Source organism: Syngnathus typhle, linkage group LG14 (genome assembly GCF_033458585.1).
Source record: "Syngnathus typhle isolate RoL2023-S1 ecotype Sweden linkage group LG14, RoL_Styp_1.0, whole genome shotgun sequence".
Taxonomy (NCBI): Eukaryota; Metazoa; Chordata; class Actinopteri; order Syngnathiformes; family Syngnathidae; genus Syngnathus; species Syngnathus typhle.
In genome coordinates this window covers 6,218,571-6,235,585 of record NC_083751.1, presented here as the reverse complement: position 1 = coordinate 6,235,585, position 17,015 = coordinate 6,218,571, and the positions used below count along the sequence as shown (strand labels likewise).

Below are 17,015 nucleotides of genomic sequence, written 5' to 3'. Positions count from 1 at the left end.
GGAGAGATGAGGGCAGTGAGTTAGAATTGTGAGAGGGAGTGGGAGGAAGAAAGAGTGGGAATTGGAGGCAGTGCAGTGCGCTGCAGAGCAAAAAAGGGGGGGTGCTGGGAAGAGAGAGCGAGCGAGAGAGCTGTAGAGACGAGAAGCCTCTGCTGTTGTGAGCCAGTGAGTCGCTGGAGGGCTGAAAGAGGAGACGCAGGTTCAAAAGCCGGCTTGAGAGGCTCCAGAGACACGAGTGAGGGAGAGAAGGTAGAAAGGAGGAGGCAGGGTGATGAGATCAAAACCACAAAACGAGGCTCGGATGATTTGAGAATGAGTTGCAAGTAGGAGAAAATTGGATAAAAGTTGAAGAGAAAAAAAAAAGGGCAGGAGCGGGAAGAGGTGACAGATTGAGGAGATACTGCCGAAGTTGATGGCAAAAGTGGGAGGAGATTTATGGCAAAAAAGAAGGAAGCTCTCGCCGTCTCAGGAGTCCGTCTTCCCTGTGTTTCTCGTGGACATCATCCATCAGCATGTTCTCTGACAGCAGGGCTCCGGCGGCCAAGGAGCATAGAGCCTTCAAGCCTCATGCTCCTCACTTCATCCCGTGGCTGCGCAACAGCCTCAAGTCCCACCAAAGTGCTGACCTGGGGCTCAACGGGCCCTACAAATCCAACCCTGAGCTCCAGGACAACCTGACCCCTCTGGAGAGAACCAAAGGGATCGGAATCTTCTCCATCCCGGGCAAGAACAAGGCGAAGAAGAGCGAGCTGCGTTGCAATGGCGTGGGAATGGCCAGGATGCTGCCGGTGGTGTTGAGGGGCCACCATATCTTGGGCAAACAGAAGGACGGCAGTCCTGCAAAGTCCAAACAGTCCTCAGACGTGGAACTAGATCCCATTAGCCAACCGAGCCTCGGCGACACTCCCATGTCCGGCTCCCCGGTCGCTAAATACGGGCCTCACGAGGGAACCCCCCCGGTTCCTACTCCAGCTCTTCTAATCGAAGGTTCAGACTCTAAGGTTGGCGTCTGCTTGGAAGAGAGTCGGGAGGACGTTTGGGACTACACCAGCCACGTTATTCATCAGAGAGACCTGCAGTCATCCGTCTGGCTCAGTTCAAACCCTCAGGGATCATCAAAAGATGGACAGCGTGGTTTCAGATCTAGTTTCAGCTACATCAGGAGGAACTGTCAGAGCCAAAGAGACCTCAGTATGCTCCGAGAAACACCTGTGGAAGGCTCCAATGGAGTCATCTTTTCCAATGATGCTCCTTACAAAGGTTTGGGCTTTACCACCACTCTGAGAGGTCCAGGTAAACACGGCAAACGTATTCCGGGATTGGCCACCAGCCAGACCAGGTGGGTCCGGCGCAAACCAAAGAATGAGGAGGAACCACCCAGGAGGGGGATAGACTGCAATAGAAAAATGGTTCGGAACCAGCTCAAGCGGGTGGTGGATAACCTGGAGCATGTTCTGACTGCACTGAGGGATGTTCAGGAGGAAATGAAAGAGGTAAAGATATTTAGTTTTTATTCTGCGCAAGTGCTTCGGGGTTTGCCTCTCAGGTATACCTGTGCGGAGTTGGCAGGTTCTTCTTCTCCTGTTTTTTTCCCCTCCCACATGGCATGAACGTACGTCGGATTCATTGCAGACTTGATATCAGAGGTGTCAAACTTCTTTATGTCGCAGGCCCACATTGTTGTTTTAGTTGCCCTCAGAGCTGCTTTGTGACCACTCACCCGAAACCTCAATAAGTGGTAGAGAAGATGAATGGATGAATGTTTTAGAGTTTCATCCATAGCCTGGAATCCACTTAAACTCCTGTCTGGGAGTTGATGAATCAGTTACAAAGGAGTTTATACCTTGGTTTCCCATTTATTTACTGTTTATTTCTTAACATTCAATTTGATTGTTTTAAGATGTTTGTCAAATGTTTGTCTTGATTGTCACCTTGAATTTAAATAGCTTCTTATTCACACTAAAACTGTGAGGGTAAAATGCTGGATAGTTCCTATCCATCTAGAAAGAATTTCCTTTAGAGATCGAGATGAATAGGTGGAAGTGCTGCTAAGCCATCTAGTGGTGAATTGTGTTATTGCAATTTAAAGCTGCTCAGGTGTAGTAAAAAAAGCGTTTTTGTTAGGTTGCTCATTACGGAACTAGACGGTACCTCTTGTAGGAAAATACGGAGCCTTTGTGAAAAAAGTAAGGGTCCTAATGTGGATCCTTGCGGGACCTCTAGTATCAATTTCTCTGGCCGTCTCTCATGGGGTCCCCCCGAGAACCCCAGTCTCTAACATTCCTGTCTTTAGAAATCTGACTTTGCATACTCAAACTGTACGCCTTCAGCAGAATTAAATATGCATGAGGGAGTCAGCTTTTGGGTTGGGTGCATCCTACACATTCTGCAAATTATTCCCACTCTTGCTCACACTCCCATTTTTCGTGTCCATGTGCAGTGTTTGCTCTCAAGTCATACGTAATTTTTTTTTTTTTTTGAATGAGATGAGAGTCACGCCTCATTTGCCACACATGTTCACGGGCTTCCCGAAATGATGCGTTGTGACAGTAAGCGAAACGTCCACCTGCTTCTCTGTCTTCCTCCTGTGCCCCATCATCATCATCTCTTATCCTCCAAACTCTTCTTCCTCCTGGACAGATGTTGTTCAAAGCTCAGTTGGACCGCTTTTCACTATCCATTTATTCTCGTGCCCACCTCACGTTTCACATTATCCGCATTTCATCCGCAACCACCCGGTCAGTGATAAAGCTCAGGCATTAACCTTGTCATCCGGGGTCGGAGGGAAACGCTTGTGTTGAAACAACACGGAGCAGGTTGGCGACATTTATGGAAAACAAAAAAAATAATAATCCCCGATTTTCATAAATGAGACAATACATCAAAGTATTGTATTTCAAAGGCCTGTTATATCATTCTGTTGCATTCTGTTTGATTTAAGAACCAATTACTGGTAGAATTGTTGCTTTTAAGTTAAACCCAGTTGACAGCTGTTACAAACAGTAGAGCAAAAGTAGAAAGACCATGTTTCGCTACGACGTTTACCGGATTACTGTCTGATCATTAGCATAACAGTCATGTAGACTGACAGACTCCAGAGTTGTCGCAAATTACAATTCTGTATCTTAAACCAATTTTGCTACTTTTAAGCTAGCTATTCTGTATTTTCACTCATTGCGACAGCACTTCATTTATACGGTACACTCTGTTGCCAAGGTTGAATAATTAATCGGATTCAAATCGAAATTAAATCGTAGAATTTTCAACAACAATAAAACTTAATTCCGGCTTTATTTTTGTCAGATAAGATTTTTTTTCTGTTCAGTACATGCGTAGGAAGTGCTGTCCCCATTTTTTACATATTTTATTTTTCATGAAAAGTGGATGTGATTTTTTTTTTGGGTTTAATCTCACACTTAATGGAGAGAAACACACGACAGTCAGTTTTCCATAATGTGTCAATAATTAATTCTCATACATAACTTCAGTTTCCCATAATGTGTCAAAAATTGATTCTAGTACATAACTAACAAATTTCCTGCAATATTAACCGACCACGTCAGGAATCATTCAAAGCGCATCATTAATCGCCGCGTTTGCAAATGGAATCCAAAATGTTCGGATGTGCTATGCAGGTCCTCGCCACCACAACAATGATTGTTTATAATCAACACACTTGGGAGGAGCAGCAACAACAACAACAGCACTAAATTAGCGTCCTGCACTCTTTTATCTCTGGTGATTCCTGACATTATAACAAGCTGCTAGCCCTGCGTCACATCCACACAAACATGCACTCTGCACTTCAAAGAAAAACCAAACGCCTCCGCCACAAAGCTAGATGGGGGGGTTGGAAAACAGGTCATCCTTTGACATCAGCAAGGAGAGGTTTTTGGAACATATAAATTGTAATCATAAAAAAAAAAAAAAGAAATAATTCTGTTTGAGCTCAGGATTTATCCATGCACAGGTGGAGGGAGAGGTCAAATATTTTCCCTGGAGTAATTTTCTCCCATCATTGCAACTGTCGTAATTTTACGCGTGTGTGTGTGTTGTGTTGTGTTGTGTGTGTGCCAAACAAAAACACCAGATCCATGACTGCTGCATATAAATAAATATACATGGTCCTGTTTGCAATCGTTATCTTACTTCCTGTCAATTCAGTGCCCCCCAACCTTTATTGCGGCAAAGCACATATTTTACATGAAAAATAAAATCTCATGCCACTCTTTGGATTTATTAAATTGGATTATTTGCTGTGGTACAGTAATTTACTGCATGCAGCAGAAACTCACTCCAATTATAATTAGATTAGAATGTAAAAAAACAGCACCATTGATTTTCATAATTGCACATTGACTTTCCCCTTTATAAATGTCAAACTTCCTACAATTGAATGTTCCGCGGCTTTATCTGTTTAGGAAATTAAATGTTGACCAACTTAAGAAAAACGTTTTTTATTGAATATATTTCCTTCATTCAACCCTGTGTGTTGTTGTTCAGGTGGTGCATCAGATCGACTATCTGACCTCCTGCATCGACCTGGATGAAGACGAGCAGCACCAAGCAGCAGGAGGCGAGAGCTGTTCCTCTTCTGGCTCCAACGAAGTGACGGTGATGAGAGCCCATCCGAGGCCCTCGGTGTCAAGAGATCACCGAGGAACCACCTACACCCTGAAAAGAGACCATCCAAGTGGGAGGAGATCACCTCCAATTGAGTTGCCATGCCAACTGAGCACAGAGTTGACCAGAGCGCTTCGATTTGGAAGTTCTCCCCGACGCGGAGGGTTGCTAACGGTCAATAATTCGGATTCTTCCGTCCAGCCGCAGCCCACGTTGTCGCCTCAAAGAAGTCTCTCCGTCCGACCACCCACCCCCGGACTCTCTCCGCTGACAGTCAACCTTCCGAAATCTCCTCCATCCTCCCCGGGAGGCTCGTCGTCTGTCATGATCAGCCCCATCTCCCCGGTGTCCCCAAAATGTCTTCCGACCGCCGTGCTCGGCCCATCTGTCATTATCGAGCCGCCGCGGAACGACCACCCGGCGACCGTGCGCTTCTGTCTGTCTGCGACTTCTCGACACCCGTCCGCCAGCTGCCCGCCCGCAGACTCCGAGACGCCGACCCACGCTGACCGAGAAAGGCGAGCGTCATCGGCGGGGCCGCCTCTCGCTGGGGCCGCCAAACCGCCGCCATCTGGGCAAGGCCGCAGAGGTCGCAAACCTCCGCCTTACCCTCACAACAGACTCTCAGACCCCGCCAAGATAACGCAGGATCCCCGCAAAGCTCCTCCGTACCCTGAGAAAAGAAGACTGCTTTCAACCACCGTGTGAGACTGCGGCCCCTCCAAGGCCAAGTATGTCATTCAATTTTATTTATGTAGCACTTTTCTCAGAAACTTCTTCACAAAAGTTGTGTTTTCAAATCACACGTTTTAAACGCTATCTTAATTTATGAGCTTGATTTATTTCACAACTACACTCATAACTCAAATAGCTCGTATCGCAAATCAATTTTCCCATTGAAATGAAAGAAAGCCGGCGGCCATCTTACGTTGCCACTAGCTAACTTGAAAGCATTGCTATCTCTGCGACGTTTTCATATTATTTTCTGTCTTTACGGCAGAAATATCACCATGTATGACCTTGGGTGAGAAGCACCACATGCACCTTTCATCTGTAAGAATGTTAGACATTTAGATTTTTTTTTGTGAAGAAAAGTGAAAAGAAATTGCAATAGTCATGATGTGAGGAGGCCAAGGCAATAATTTCTCAATCATTTCTACTCAACAGGAGAGTTTGAAGGCCGGGCCATAATGAGTTGAGTCGGAGCACGTTTCCAAGGTGACAGGACGTCAATGTGGGGTGAGTAAGGAAAGAACAGCTTGTCTACAAATCTCCTTGGTCCTTAGACTCAACACACACAGGCCATCCTAACATCTGTCTGCGTTAATGTTCTGGTAACAAGAGCCCCTGTGCAGATGCTCACTGTGCACCCACAGATTGCACTTTTTGGGCTTGATGATCCCAAAGTGTAGCTTCTAAATTGCATCTTCACTCTAACAGATTGCAGTCTCTTTTGCTTGTCGTGTGACGCTTGAAATGTGCAAAAGTGGTGGAGACCACTGTACTTAAAAGCTGATTGTGTGCTTTAGATCTCACTCCTGGTTTCAGAATGGAACATTTTGGAGAGCGGCACAAGCGCAACAAATTGAAGCGATGGAATTGGAAGTGTCAGTGGAAAAGGCAAAGAGTTACACCCAAAAACAATTACTAAGTCTGTAATTTGAATAATAAATAAATAAAAAATAAATCATAAATAATAAATAAATCATAAAAAATAATAAATAAATAAATAAATTCCTCTATTTGCATCTACTCCTCCCAGAATTTTGTGCATCTGAGTAGAAACACAAATCAGCTTCTGTTTGTCCCCATTCTTTACACCAGCAACTCTTAAAGGAGACCAGAAAAGGGTCCAATTAGAGAATTTAAAGGAGTGCCGTAATTGCAAAAATGACAAGCAACAACTCCTGAGCGCATTACGACCTTGGGGGGTTGCATAAATGCCACCCGGCCTTGGGATATAATGGGAACTAATTGCAGCTCAGACTACTTTGGCTCAGTGGAGCACAAAAGTACATGTAGCAAGGGGGGGGGGGGGGGGGGGATAAATCGTATCTGGGCCTGATAAGACTAGAGCTGGGTGTAACGGCTCTGAGCTGACAGGGTCAACGTACCCTCGACAGGGGGCAGCTGGCCATTGGTTGAGTCCTTCAAAGACCCCTGGTGTTAGAAAAATCCTATTGCCTTTGCTGCCTATGGTTTGACTGACCCGGGCCACAATCTCCATCTGTTCCCTTCTAAATATCGGGAGATGCAAAGTAGAAAAGGGGGGTGGGGGGTGGAGTAGTGGGCAGGTGTGTGTTAGAGGAGACTGGAATGCAGTTCTTGTTCATTACAGCACTGCAACGCCATGTTTTATTCATTGAGGTCATTCAAACGCGAGGTGTTTGTGTGGTTTATTTTGAGCAGGTTCTTAAAAAAAAAAAAAAAAAGATAAGATTGCTTGGTGACTTTAGCATCACTTAAGCCTGTTTGGTCATGCTGAAGAAGATAGTGGGTGTGCCAATGACAAAAGACCATCTGGGATTTAGAGTTTGAAGTAAAAAGGAAAATAACAATAGTATAAATAAAACAACAATTGGTAGATTCATAGTTTAAGTCTATGGAAATGATCTATTATGAATGGTTATCATCTGCTGTGGGATTCATCCAAACTAGAAAGGATTTTTAAAATATTATTTGTAAAAAAAAACGAGGGAATATTCAGCACCAGGACTCGCATTCATACCTATGGACAGTTTAGCGTCATGAATAAAGCGATCATATGTAAATTTATAAGTATGTGAAAACCCACGCAAGTGCAGGATTGCGAACCTTGTTGAATTAAAATCCACAAAGTATTCGGGCTGCACTTTAATGGAAAAAAAAAAATACAATGAGAATATTAAATGAGGATAATCTTACATTATAAATGGAAGGAATACAAACAAGTCATAAATTCCAAAGAAAATGTTCTAATTAATCCCTAATTAATGATTATAAGCATGCACAGATTAGCGAACAAGGAGGCGTAATACTGTCACCTATCTGCAGTTTGTAGGTACTACATTGATCATTACGTTAATAATTCATATTTAACTTTCTGATTGCTTTAAGTATGTATACTATTCATATTCAAGTTTTTTGGTTGGGAAATTAAATGCGAGGTTTTAAGCACAGTAAAAATGTTTCTCCGCATATTCAGGAAAACATACCTATTCGCTGTTTATGTGCTCAGGTACTATAAAGAAAAATCCTTTGTTGCATGTTAATGCCAAGCAATTTCATTAGAATGTCAACAGCACATTTATTTTAGTTGCCCTCTACATTGTACCACTTTGGGGGGGGCATTTAATTTGGTACGCTGCACAGTTTGAGGCAAATGAGTAGACGCGAGCTTTTTTTTACTGCAGCCAATCCGCCGCTTTGACCTTTGACTCTCAACTCCCAAAGTCAAGTTGAGCTCATCAAAAGTGGAACATGAAAGCATTTACAACATCTCATGACAGCCTTTATCAGATGGCTGCCTAGATATTTTGGAGGAAGCAAGAGCAGAGGGGCGAACCAGCTGGCAAACAAAGTCGTGCCTGCCCAGCAGCAACATCATGAGTGGAATTTTATAGCACGCCATCACAATCTGCCTTGCTTCTTGCCAGCATGGAGTGTATTTAGAACAAAAAAGGGATTTTTATATTCTGTTCATGGAGCAGGGGGGTGTTAGAAGTGCAAAAGAGTGGCGACGTCAACATAAAGGCCGCCTGGAGTATCATAAAAAGGACACGAGTGAAGTGATACCGAGATACGGAACGCTCGAAAGGCTTTGATGCTTTTATTACACCGAGGATGCCTCGTGGGTGTCACGATTGTAGTCAACATCAACTGGTCAAGTATTGCGGGTCAATGTGACATTTATTACATGTATTTAAAACATCTTTCGGTTTCAATCGGGATGAGTTGCTTGCTGTAGGCTTAACATCAAATGAATTAATCCCTCCTGACGTTTCTATAGAATGCATGAGACTACAGAGTCGTCTAAATTCCCACGTGTACTGCAGGATTTAGTCCATCCCCCTGCAAAGCCGTTCCCGCATGAAATGAAGAGGCAACAATGAAAGCTCTTTATCTCATGTATCCCGGGACGATACATGCTAATGGAGCAAAATGCATTTTAGAAACATTTATTTTAATGGAAGTCGTGTTTGCTGAGCAAGCGTTCCGCGTTGTTGCATCAGAGATTAAATTAAGATTATTTGTGTGTAAAATGAGGTTACCTTGGGCATGACAAAAAGATTTGACAGTGCTTCACTCGCAGGCATAATTTACATGAAAAATTGAATTCACAATAATTCAACCAGTGTGTTTATAGCGTTTAATGAGTTGAGGCACTTATTTTACATTGGGGAAGTCTGATGGCATACCAAAAGATTTCACAAAATATACAACAGTGTAATGAACTCATCTGAATTCACTTGCATGTTTAGTTAATTTTGAAATACGGCCTTGTTTAGTTGAATAACTCTGTTTTGTTATGGTTCAAATGCGCCTTGGCTCAATAGAGGGTAAGAAACGCTGCACTTGACTACTGTGCACTAAAACGATTGAGAATCACTGATCTAGTCATGAAAATTGTGAATATTTTTCATGCCTTGACTGAGAAATGGATCAAAAAGCTTACTTTTCAAAGGTGAACTCAACTTGAGTTGTAGCAGTACATCAAAAACAGTTGTCAAAACAAATCAAGATGATGTCCCCCCCCCATCTGTGGGCTCAAACGGCAAACAACAAAGGGTAAACATAAGAATATTATATTTTTGCACATGAGAGCATGCAACAATAGCCATTATCATTAATTTGTTTATTTTTGTGCATGCACAGTGAAGGAAAAACATTGTCACTTCAACTAATGACTGTGCAAGGTTTACCAACTTGAAAAAAAAAGAGAATTTTCAGTGTCAGCTCAAATTTATTGGATCAGAAGTTACAAGTGTAGCAAAAAAGCCCCTTTGTTTAAAAAAAATAAAATTTAAATACAGTCTCAACATCTTATTTGTGTTTCCCCAGCTATCACCTAGATGTGTTGGGACCACCGAGGAACGCTTGACCGATGGCAAAAACAAAAGTCCAACACCAAAATAGTTTCCTCAACCTACACAGGCGGCGGCTACAGCGAGAGAGGACACTGAAAGTAAACAAGGTATACACCCATCACAACTGTGTTTTTTTTCCTTTTAATTTGTATTCACCAAACAAACGAGGGATGAGGATTTATGGAAATGTTGCCTCTGAGGTAAAAGAAGCATCAGATTAGAGAACATGATGGCGTCTTGCTTCAGGAAAAACAGCACCCAAAAATAATAAAAAAGAAGAGAGAAGAAAAATAGTCGTGTAAAAACTAAAAAGGATCTTGTTGGTTTTATTTATCATCAAATGTTATGTAGTTGGCGTCATCCTCGACGCAGAGAGTGACGTCCGAGCACCGAGTTCTCACAGCTCTGTGTGTCTCGTGTATCCGATCGCCGTCACCTTGGACAGTTGGGACTTGAACTTTCCTTCTGTGTGGGTAACTGGGAGTCACAAGGGACAAGAGATTAGAAATAGAAAAGTAGGTCAAATGTTCTTAGCAAGTCAGTGTCCTTATATTGCAGTTCATCGATCACAGAATTGGAAACGATCCTTTTTTACGGGGTTTTCAAATCATATTTACTGTGATGACCTCACATGGGAGGGGGCGGGGCTCAATGATCAGACTTCCACATAGGCTGCTGTCGGCCACAGCTTACACGCAGACACTCACGTATTTAAATATTTGCAGGAAGTGGCCATCCCGAAACAGATCCGATTTTTTTTAATTACCTGACATTATGGACAGCACATAACCCAAAAATGAAATGAATCTGAATGTAGTCTGGCCACATGAGAGGTAGAGGTGACCTAGACACAACAAGCACTGGGAGATGATAAAAGCTCACCTGCAGACTCTTGAACGGTGAACTCCTCTGCATTTAGATTTGTGTCACTCTGTCCTGCTGCGACTGCCACCTGCGACTGGAAATACAAAAACACACGAATATGATTGAAAGAATGGGAAGAAGGTTAAACAACAAGGTCAAGGGAATGCTGTGTACTCATTTGGTAAGATTATTTCTTTGTTTGTGTTTGAAGCAGGTGGAGGGAATGCCAAGAGAACGTCCTTATTGGTGCAAGGAGGCGTGGCCACAACAATCACTCAGGAAGCCGGTCCAAATCTTTCCCTCCATGAAACCCAAATGAAGTTTCAACCTTTTTTTCCCCCTCATTTCCCCTCAGCCTGATTTCAAGTTTTTGATTGGGCTGTATGCTAGCTACAACCGAGGGAGATAAAACAGGTTTCCATGGAGACAAGTGGTGAAAGACAAGTCACAAAATGAAACAATAAATCAAAGGGAAAGCAAAAAGATGGTGGTGATAATGTGCGTCATTCAATTCGCCTCAGCAATGTAAGGCCAAGTAATTGGTGGCTTCGTCTTATCGCGCCTCGGAAATTAATTACAAAAAAAAACATGGTGGCTTACAAATAGTGAATCTCAGGTTACAAACGGAATCTGTTTACCTGCATATCATTTAACTTTTTTTTTTTTTGTACAGTCCACATTAATGAAAATATCTTGCTGTGTTAAAATAAAAAAAATTGCAAGGCAGTGTCAATCAACTTAGCATTAAAGTGTACTTTCTTTCCAGAAATTGTGAGCTGTATGAAAAGCAAAAACATCCTGAGCCTTGTTGTACTGCCAAGCCGGAGGCATCCTTATTTACGAACTACACCAAGTAATATAAAAGAAAAAAGGTTTGTCCTCTGTGACGCTTTGCTTTGATTATGTGACGTTTATGCCGACGCTGTACTTTCCAAACCTCCTCAGAGTGTGGGGAAGCACTTTGATCAGCACAATGCTGGGGGTGCATACGGAGAACATAATAGCAAGTCGAAACTGTCACCGGGGCTTGTGTCTTTTGCGATGGCGCTGAACTGGTGTCAGCTTTTTGCTGTCCAACACCAGCGCAGTGCCAACTGATCACTCGGTGTCAGGAGAAACGCTGAGGAAGCGCAAACTTCAGAATGTAACGATAACATTCGCCAGGTGGTGGTGCACTTTGGCATATTATTTCAGAGGATTTAAGTTTGTGGAGTTAAAGGTGAAGTCAACCTCACCAATTTTTCTGAGTCATGACTGGTTGTGACCAGACACCCAGCAATTGTGATGTCAATTGTAATCGACAGCAAGTGGCAAAATGGCAGCATCGTGAGATGGATATCAGTGCAAAGGAATTTTTGGGGTTGACGTCACCTTTAAAGAGCCAATATTGATGACACAAAATGGTTTATTTATACTTACGAATGCATTTGCATATTCAAGTTGGGTACTCTTCAACTCCAATTTGAATGCGGTGAAAAACAAGTATGATTTCCCTGTGGGCCTTTGTGGAGAAAACAAACTGATTAGTTGTCGTGCATATTAATTAATTTGCATACATTCATTCCTTTAACTAGGGATGGACATTGTAATCGATTAATTGATCGTTATTTAGTTGCCCATGTGGAATTGTTTGGCGATTAACAGTATCTTGATGGCAAAATGGAGCGCACTACTTTGAGGCCTTGAATGACATGTCTCTAAGGCCTACATCAAACAGACTTATATTTTAATTTCTGAGGGTTTCCTGCCTCTATTAACCAGGACATAGCATGCGACCTACAACTTTGGTGCTCGCTATTGACCTTAATACCTGCATCATTGGAGGAGGTAACATTTTTACCAGTGAGTTTGTATGGAAGTGTAAGGACATAGGACATTACTACCACCTAGAAGAAATGCACTGTATGTTACTGTTGCTTGTTTCTTAATTTTTCTAATTACAACATGTGCTAAATTCCTAATACAGTGCGTCGAGTGCGTCAAGTGCATATGTGTGTGTTGATCTCACCTCCACACTGAGCAGGAAAAAAGCTTTTTGTCTTCACTAAGGCCCACACTCATGAGCCAGTTCTAGAAACAGAGCATAACATAACTCAACAACATTATAGAAAATCACTCTGCTGTCTGGAATTAACCACAATGAACGCGCCCTCACTTGGACACATGTGGTACTACATTTGCAATGTTGTGCATGTTGCAATGCAGGTGCAACTCCTGCTGTCACAGATAACATTCCACATTATGACAGCAAGAGACAAGGCGTGTCTTGGTAATTTATTTTGCAGAAAAAGTGTTGTGACACTAACCTCATTGGTTCCTCCTTGTGCACTGGAAGAGAACGAGCATTCGTACCCCCCCTGAAAAACACAAACAAATATTAACATGCATTCAGCTACATTTTTAGGTGCCATTATGCTCAGTACTACAACGTGAGTAGGCCTCATATATTTTGGGGGGAAATATCAAATAATACACATGACAAAAATAGCACCTCGATTTGATTTTGGATAAAGAGTGGAGAAAATTAATACTTGCACTTAATTTTGGTTTCTTGTTCAATCGTTTTGCGCCATTATTTAACGGTAGTTTTTATGCACTGATGGACAAAAATACACCGATTATTTTGTTTTCTTCAAACAGTTTTGTAAAAAAAAAAAAAATTATAAAGCGCATATTGATTCCTATTCCTCAACCAATGAATGGCAGCCAGCAACGTGTCCGTCGTTCACGGGCTATGACGTCATCAAAAAGCGACACAATCTAGTCTGATACCGCGTTCATGTTTATAAACGCCGATTTTAAAACATTCCAGTTGAAAGAAAAAAATATGCCTGAAACGCTTGATGGGCGCGTTATTTAGCTTCAGATAATACATTAAAGTATCATGCAGAAAACTAGCCAGGATGTGTGCGTATTGACATAAACGTCCGTGCTTTCTGGAATGCAACACTTCTCTTATGTTTAAGCAAACCAATCATGAAAACTGCACGACGTCTAATAAATGCCTTGTGCAAAGTAGCTGTTGTCGTGTGATGGCAACAACTCAAGGAAATTGGCATCGTTTCAAAGGACATTTTAATAAGAAACATTACAGCAAGATAATTTTTCAAGCAAATGGACGCTTTGCGATGAAGTCGGTCTTAAACATACATACAATGGACTCGGTGAAGGTATACAACGTCCCTCCCGGTCTCACGTCAAACTCCACCGTTTTCGTTTGTTCGTTGGAAGCCTGAACCAGATGACGTGAGAGGAGCACCATGAACAGAAGAAAAGCAGTCAAGTGAGTAACCCGAAACTTCATTGTCGTTGCCATCCTTAAGCGTATATTTAGACAGTGACGGTGTTGATGGAGAAACTAGTTAGTCCATGTTACGAGTGTCTTCTTCTGCTGTTTCTCGTAAGTCTTTTGCTGTGCATTGTCGCCACCTATCGATTAGAAATGTGAACTGCATTTATCTTTATTTGTCTTTTTTCAGTTCCTTTGTCAGGGATGTCAAAACTCTTTTTATTTTTTTATCGCGGGCCTGGGAACCCAAATGTTTGATGGCCTTGCTTCTTTTTTTTTTTTTTTTTTACAAGTGAAGAAAATTTGCAATTTTGGTATTTTAATGGGAAAACATGAAGCCTATACAGTTGCAAAATGATGTCTTTAAAATGTCAGTAGACGCTATAGTACCTGTAGGAAGCACAAATTGTGAACCGCAAACCTCAGAACTGTGAGCCAGACATGCTAACATTGTCTGTGAATAACATTTGTCTCCAAACAAGACTAAGTTATGCCAACTTATATGTAACATTATTTGCTGTACTAATACTGCACTCACATGTTTGCACAGGAAAGCAAAACAAGAGACAAAAATAAACGCTGTCCTGTCACCGTTAGGGCATCTCAGCAAGTGTGTGTATTTTTACACATATGTCTTTGGAGCCATAAAGCATCCTCCCAGCAAAGTGTGGCAGATGAACATATGTTTGGCCCGAATCGACAAACCTCAACATGGTCTGCCAGCCATGTGTGAAAGATGTGAAATGTAGAAGGAAAAACAAATGTCCCCAGAAAGTGGCCTCCTCAAATGCTTACCTGGTGCCTCTCTGTCCATCACACCTCATGGACCAAAATATGACAATAAAAGCAGTCATTGGGCAGAGACCTCCACTTATAAATTTATAAAATAAAAATTGAAAAGCAACAGTTTGCAAATCCCTCTATCTATCTATCTATCTATCTATCTATCTATCTATCTATCTATCTATCTATCTATCTATCTATCTATCTATCTATCTATCTATCTATCTATCTATCTATCTATCTATCTATCTATCTATCTATCTATCTATCTATCTATCTATCTATCTATCTATCTATCTATCTATCTATCTATCTATCTATCTATCTATCTATCTATCTATCTATCTATCTATCTATCTATCTATCTATCTATCTATCTATCTATCTATCTATCTATCTATCTATCTATCTATCTATCTATCTATCTATCTATCTATCTCTCTATCTCTCTATCTCTCTATCTCTCTATCTCTCTATCTATCGCTAGCTATAATAGACAAAATCTGATTTTTCTTTTAGGTTAGATGTGCTAAAAATGAAACGGCGCTCTGGTATGTTGCCTTAAATCATTTTTTGTGCTATGTTTTTCCACACAGAGGCTTTTTGGAGAAAACACCAAGGTCAGTGGGCACAGGTTCTATTTTAAACAGGGAACAACATGTCAGGCCACTGACATGAATAAGTGGTCCATGCGAACGGTTTCCTCTCGCAGGATGTCGTAGGCAGAGGAATATATTTGTTTATTCGCTGCACACTAGCTTCTTCTCACGACTGCAAACAAACCATTTGGCTCGGGCAAATACATGCAGTTCTTTCAGACGGAGCAACAGAGCCTTTCACTAATGACGCTCATTTCCCAGACTTTGAGCACACACTTGGGGATGTGAACCAAATGTCAGCATGTCTGTGTGGTTATGTGTCAGCACATTCAGCTACTTAAATTGTTGTAAACAGCACCAGGGAAAGGAAACTTTTAATTTACAGTCATGACTGATCAACCATCCATCTTCTAAAGACTATATAGCTTATTCTCACTGGGGTCATCTCCCTGGACTGGTTGCCAGCTAATCATGTATAGAAATTATCATTCAAGAGCGGCACGAAACTGCTGAACCAACATTGCAAGAATTGATTTTGTCATTTTTTTTCCACACAAATCATCTCACTTGTAATTTTAATATCATTGAGGTTTGTTCTGCATATCCTTCCAAATGGATCCCCCCCCGAAAAAAAAAGATTAGGCCTACTCACCTTGTATAGGGCTGTATTCGCAATTTGGCATCCGTAATTTTGAATTTAAATATATTTGCATTTTTTCTTTTTATCCCCCCATTTTCTTTTTTGTGTGCAATTTTTCCCCTTTTTTTTGTGCGGAAAATGAATTTTTTTCATAGTGGGGAGTTGTTAAATAACAAATCATGAACGACAAGAAAACCATTCCATTAACCGTTTTCATTGCATGTTAATTAAAATGAATGTTTATTGGCGCATGTACAAGTTGATATTAATATCCGCCTCCAAACACACATATTTCAATTTTTATCATCTGTAAAGAGTTCATTTTGACTTTCGCAATGATTTTCTGATTTCAGCTCCTATCAGCATTAACTTTAACAACATCTCACTCATCCCATTTTGCATTAACTTCATCTGCATCTACTTTTGCAAGCAAATTTCCCTCCTCAGGTACAGTGAGGATTTCCAAGATTGTTGCGTCACCGTTGGCTCTGACACTTGTTGACTGCGAGCCTCTCGCACACGTCAAGATAAGAACAGTGTGCTGACGTACATATTTCAATGCTGCCTTCCTTCTTGGCTTGCGGCTCTGTGAAATGTCTCTCCCTCTTGCCATATGGGGTGGAGAAGGAATGCTGACGGGCAGCTCTGTTCGTCTCGTACGCCCCGCAGGCCTAACACGACGACCTGCCCTCAGCAAATAGTCGCTTGAGGGGAAAAAGAGGAGGAGGAGAAGGCTGTGTCCCAGTCTTTTCCGATGCACCCTTCCACAAGGAGTTCAATCGTGGTCCATTCAGGCCCAGAAGTATTTGGGTAATGACAGAATTTGTACTATTTTGCCGTAATCATTGTATGGTGGCACACAGGTTTTCTGAGAGCAGAATTCTGACCGAATAATCAGGACTGACAACATGAGTAAATCAAAGCAATATAGGAAAACCTGCTGAATTAGCGAAAAAAAACAAAAGAAAAAAAATTACATTATGTGGGTGAATAAACACTAGAGAAAAAATCACATTATGTGATTTTTCAAATTATCAGATACTCAATTGGAAAAATTGGTACAAGTCATCTATCATGCGTGGAAAATTATTGCTGAAAGGTGAACAATGAAATGAGCATTTAATTAGGGATTACGCAATCTGTGGTGAATT

General features: G+C 41.6%; 2 protein-coding genes across 2 annotated transcripts; one reads left to right on the top strand and one right to left on the bottom strand.

Moving 5' to 3' along the window:
• The first annotated feature begins 18 nt into the window (after window positions 1–18).
• LOC133167155 (uncharacterized) lies at window positions 19–6,219 on the top strand. Its single transcript, XM_061297743.1, has 3 exons — window positions 19–1,493; window positions 4,504–5,354; window positions 5,791–6,219. The coding sequence occupies exons 1-2, from the start codon at window positions 513–515 to the stop codon at window positions 5,329–5,331; spliced, it is 1,809 nt and encodes a 602-aa protein (XP_061153727.1). The 5' UTR covers window positions 19–512; the 3' UTR covers window positions 5,332–5,354; window positions 5,791–6,219.
• Window positions 6,220–9,545: 3,326 nt separating this feature from the next.
• Window positions 9,546–13,954, bottom strand: mydgf (myeloid-derived growth factor). Its single transcript, XM_061297992.1, has 6 exons — window positions 13,708–13,954; window positions 12,860–12,910; window positions 12,562–12,623; window positions 11,973–12,054; window positions 10,572–10,647; window positions 9,546–10,166 (listed from the first exon to the last, which is right to left on the bottom strand). The coding sequence occupies exons 1-6, from the start codon at window positions 13,867–13,869 to the stop codon at window positions 10,087–10,089; spliced, it is 513 nt and encodes a 170-aa protein (XP_061153976.1). The 5' UTR covers window positions 13,870–13,954; the 3' UTR covers window positions 9,546–10,086.
• Between the last annotated feature and the right edge of the window lie 3,061 nt (window positions 13,955–17,015).

What these genes read in the sequence shown, in the direction of transcription:
- LOC133167155 (XM_061297743.1), top strand. Translation starts at nt 513, where the DNA reads ATGTTCTCTGACAGCAGGGCTCCGGCGGCCAAGGAGCATAGAGCCTTC. An exon ending in TTCAGGAGGAAATGAAAGAG is followed by an intron (nt 1,494 to 4,503) that starts GTAAAGATATTT and finishes GTTGTTGTTCAG; the next exon opens with GTGGTGCATCAGATCGACTA.
- mydgf (XM_061297992.1), bottom strand. Translation starts at nt 13,869, where the DNA reads ATGGCAACGACAATGAAGTTTCGGGTTACTCACTTGACTGCTTTTCTT. An exon ending in ATACCTTCACCGAGTCCATT is followed by an intron (nt 12,911 to 13,707) that starts GTATGTATGTTT and finishes TGTGTTTTTCAG; the next exon opens with GGGGGGTACGAATGCTCGTT. An exon ending in CACCGTTCAAGAGTCTGCAG is followed by an intron (nt 10,167 to 10,571) that starts GTGAGCTTTTAT and finishes TGTGACTCCCAG; the next exon opens with TTACCCACACAGAAGGAAAG.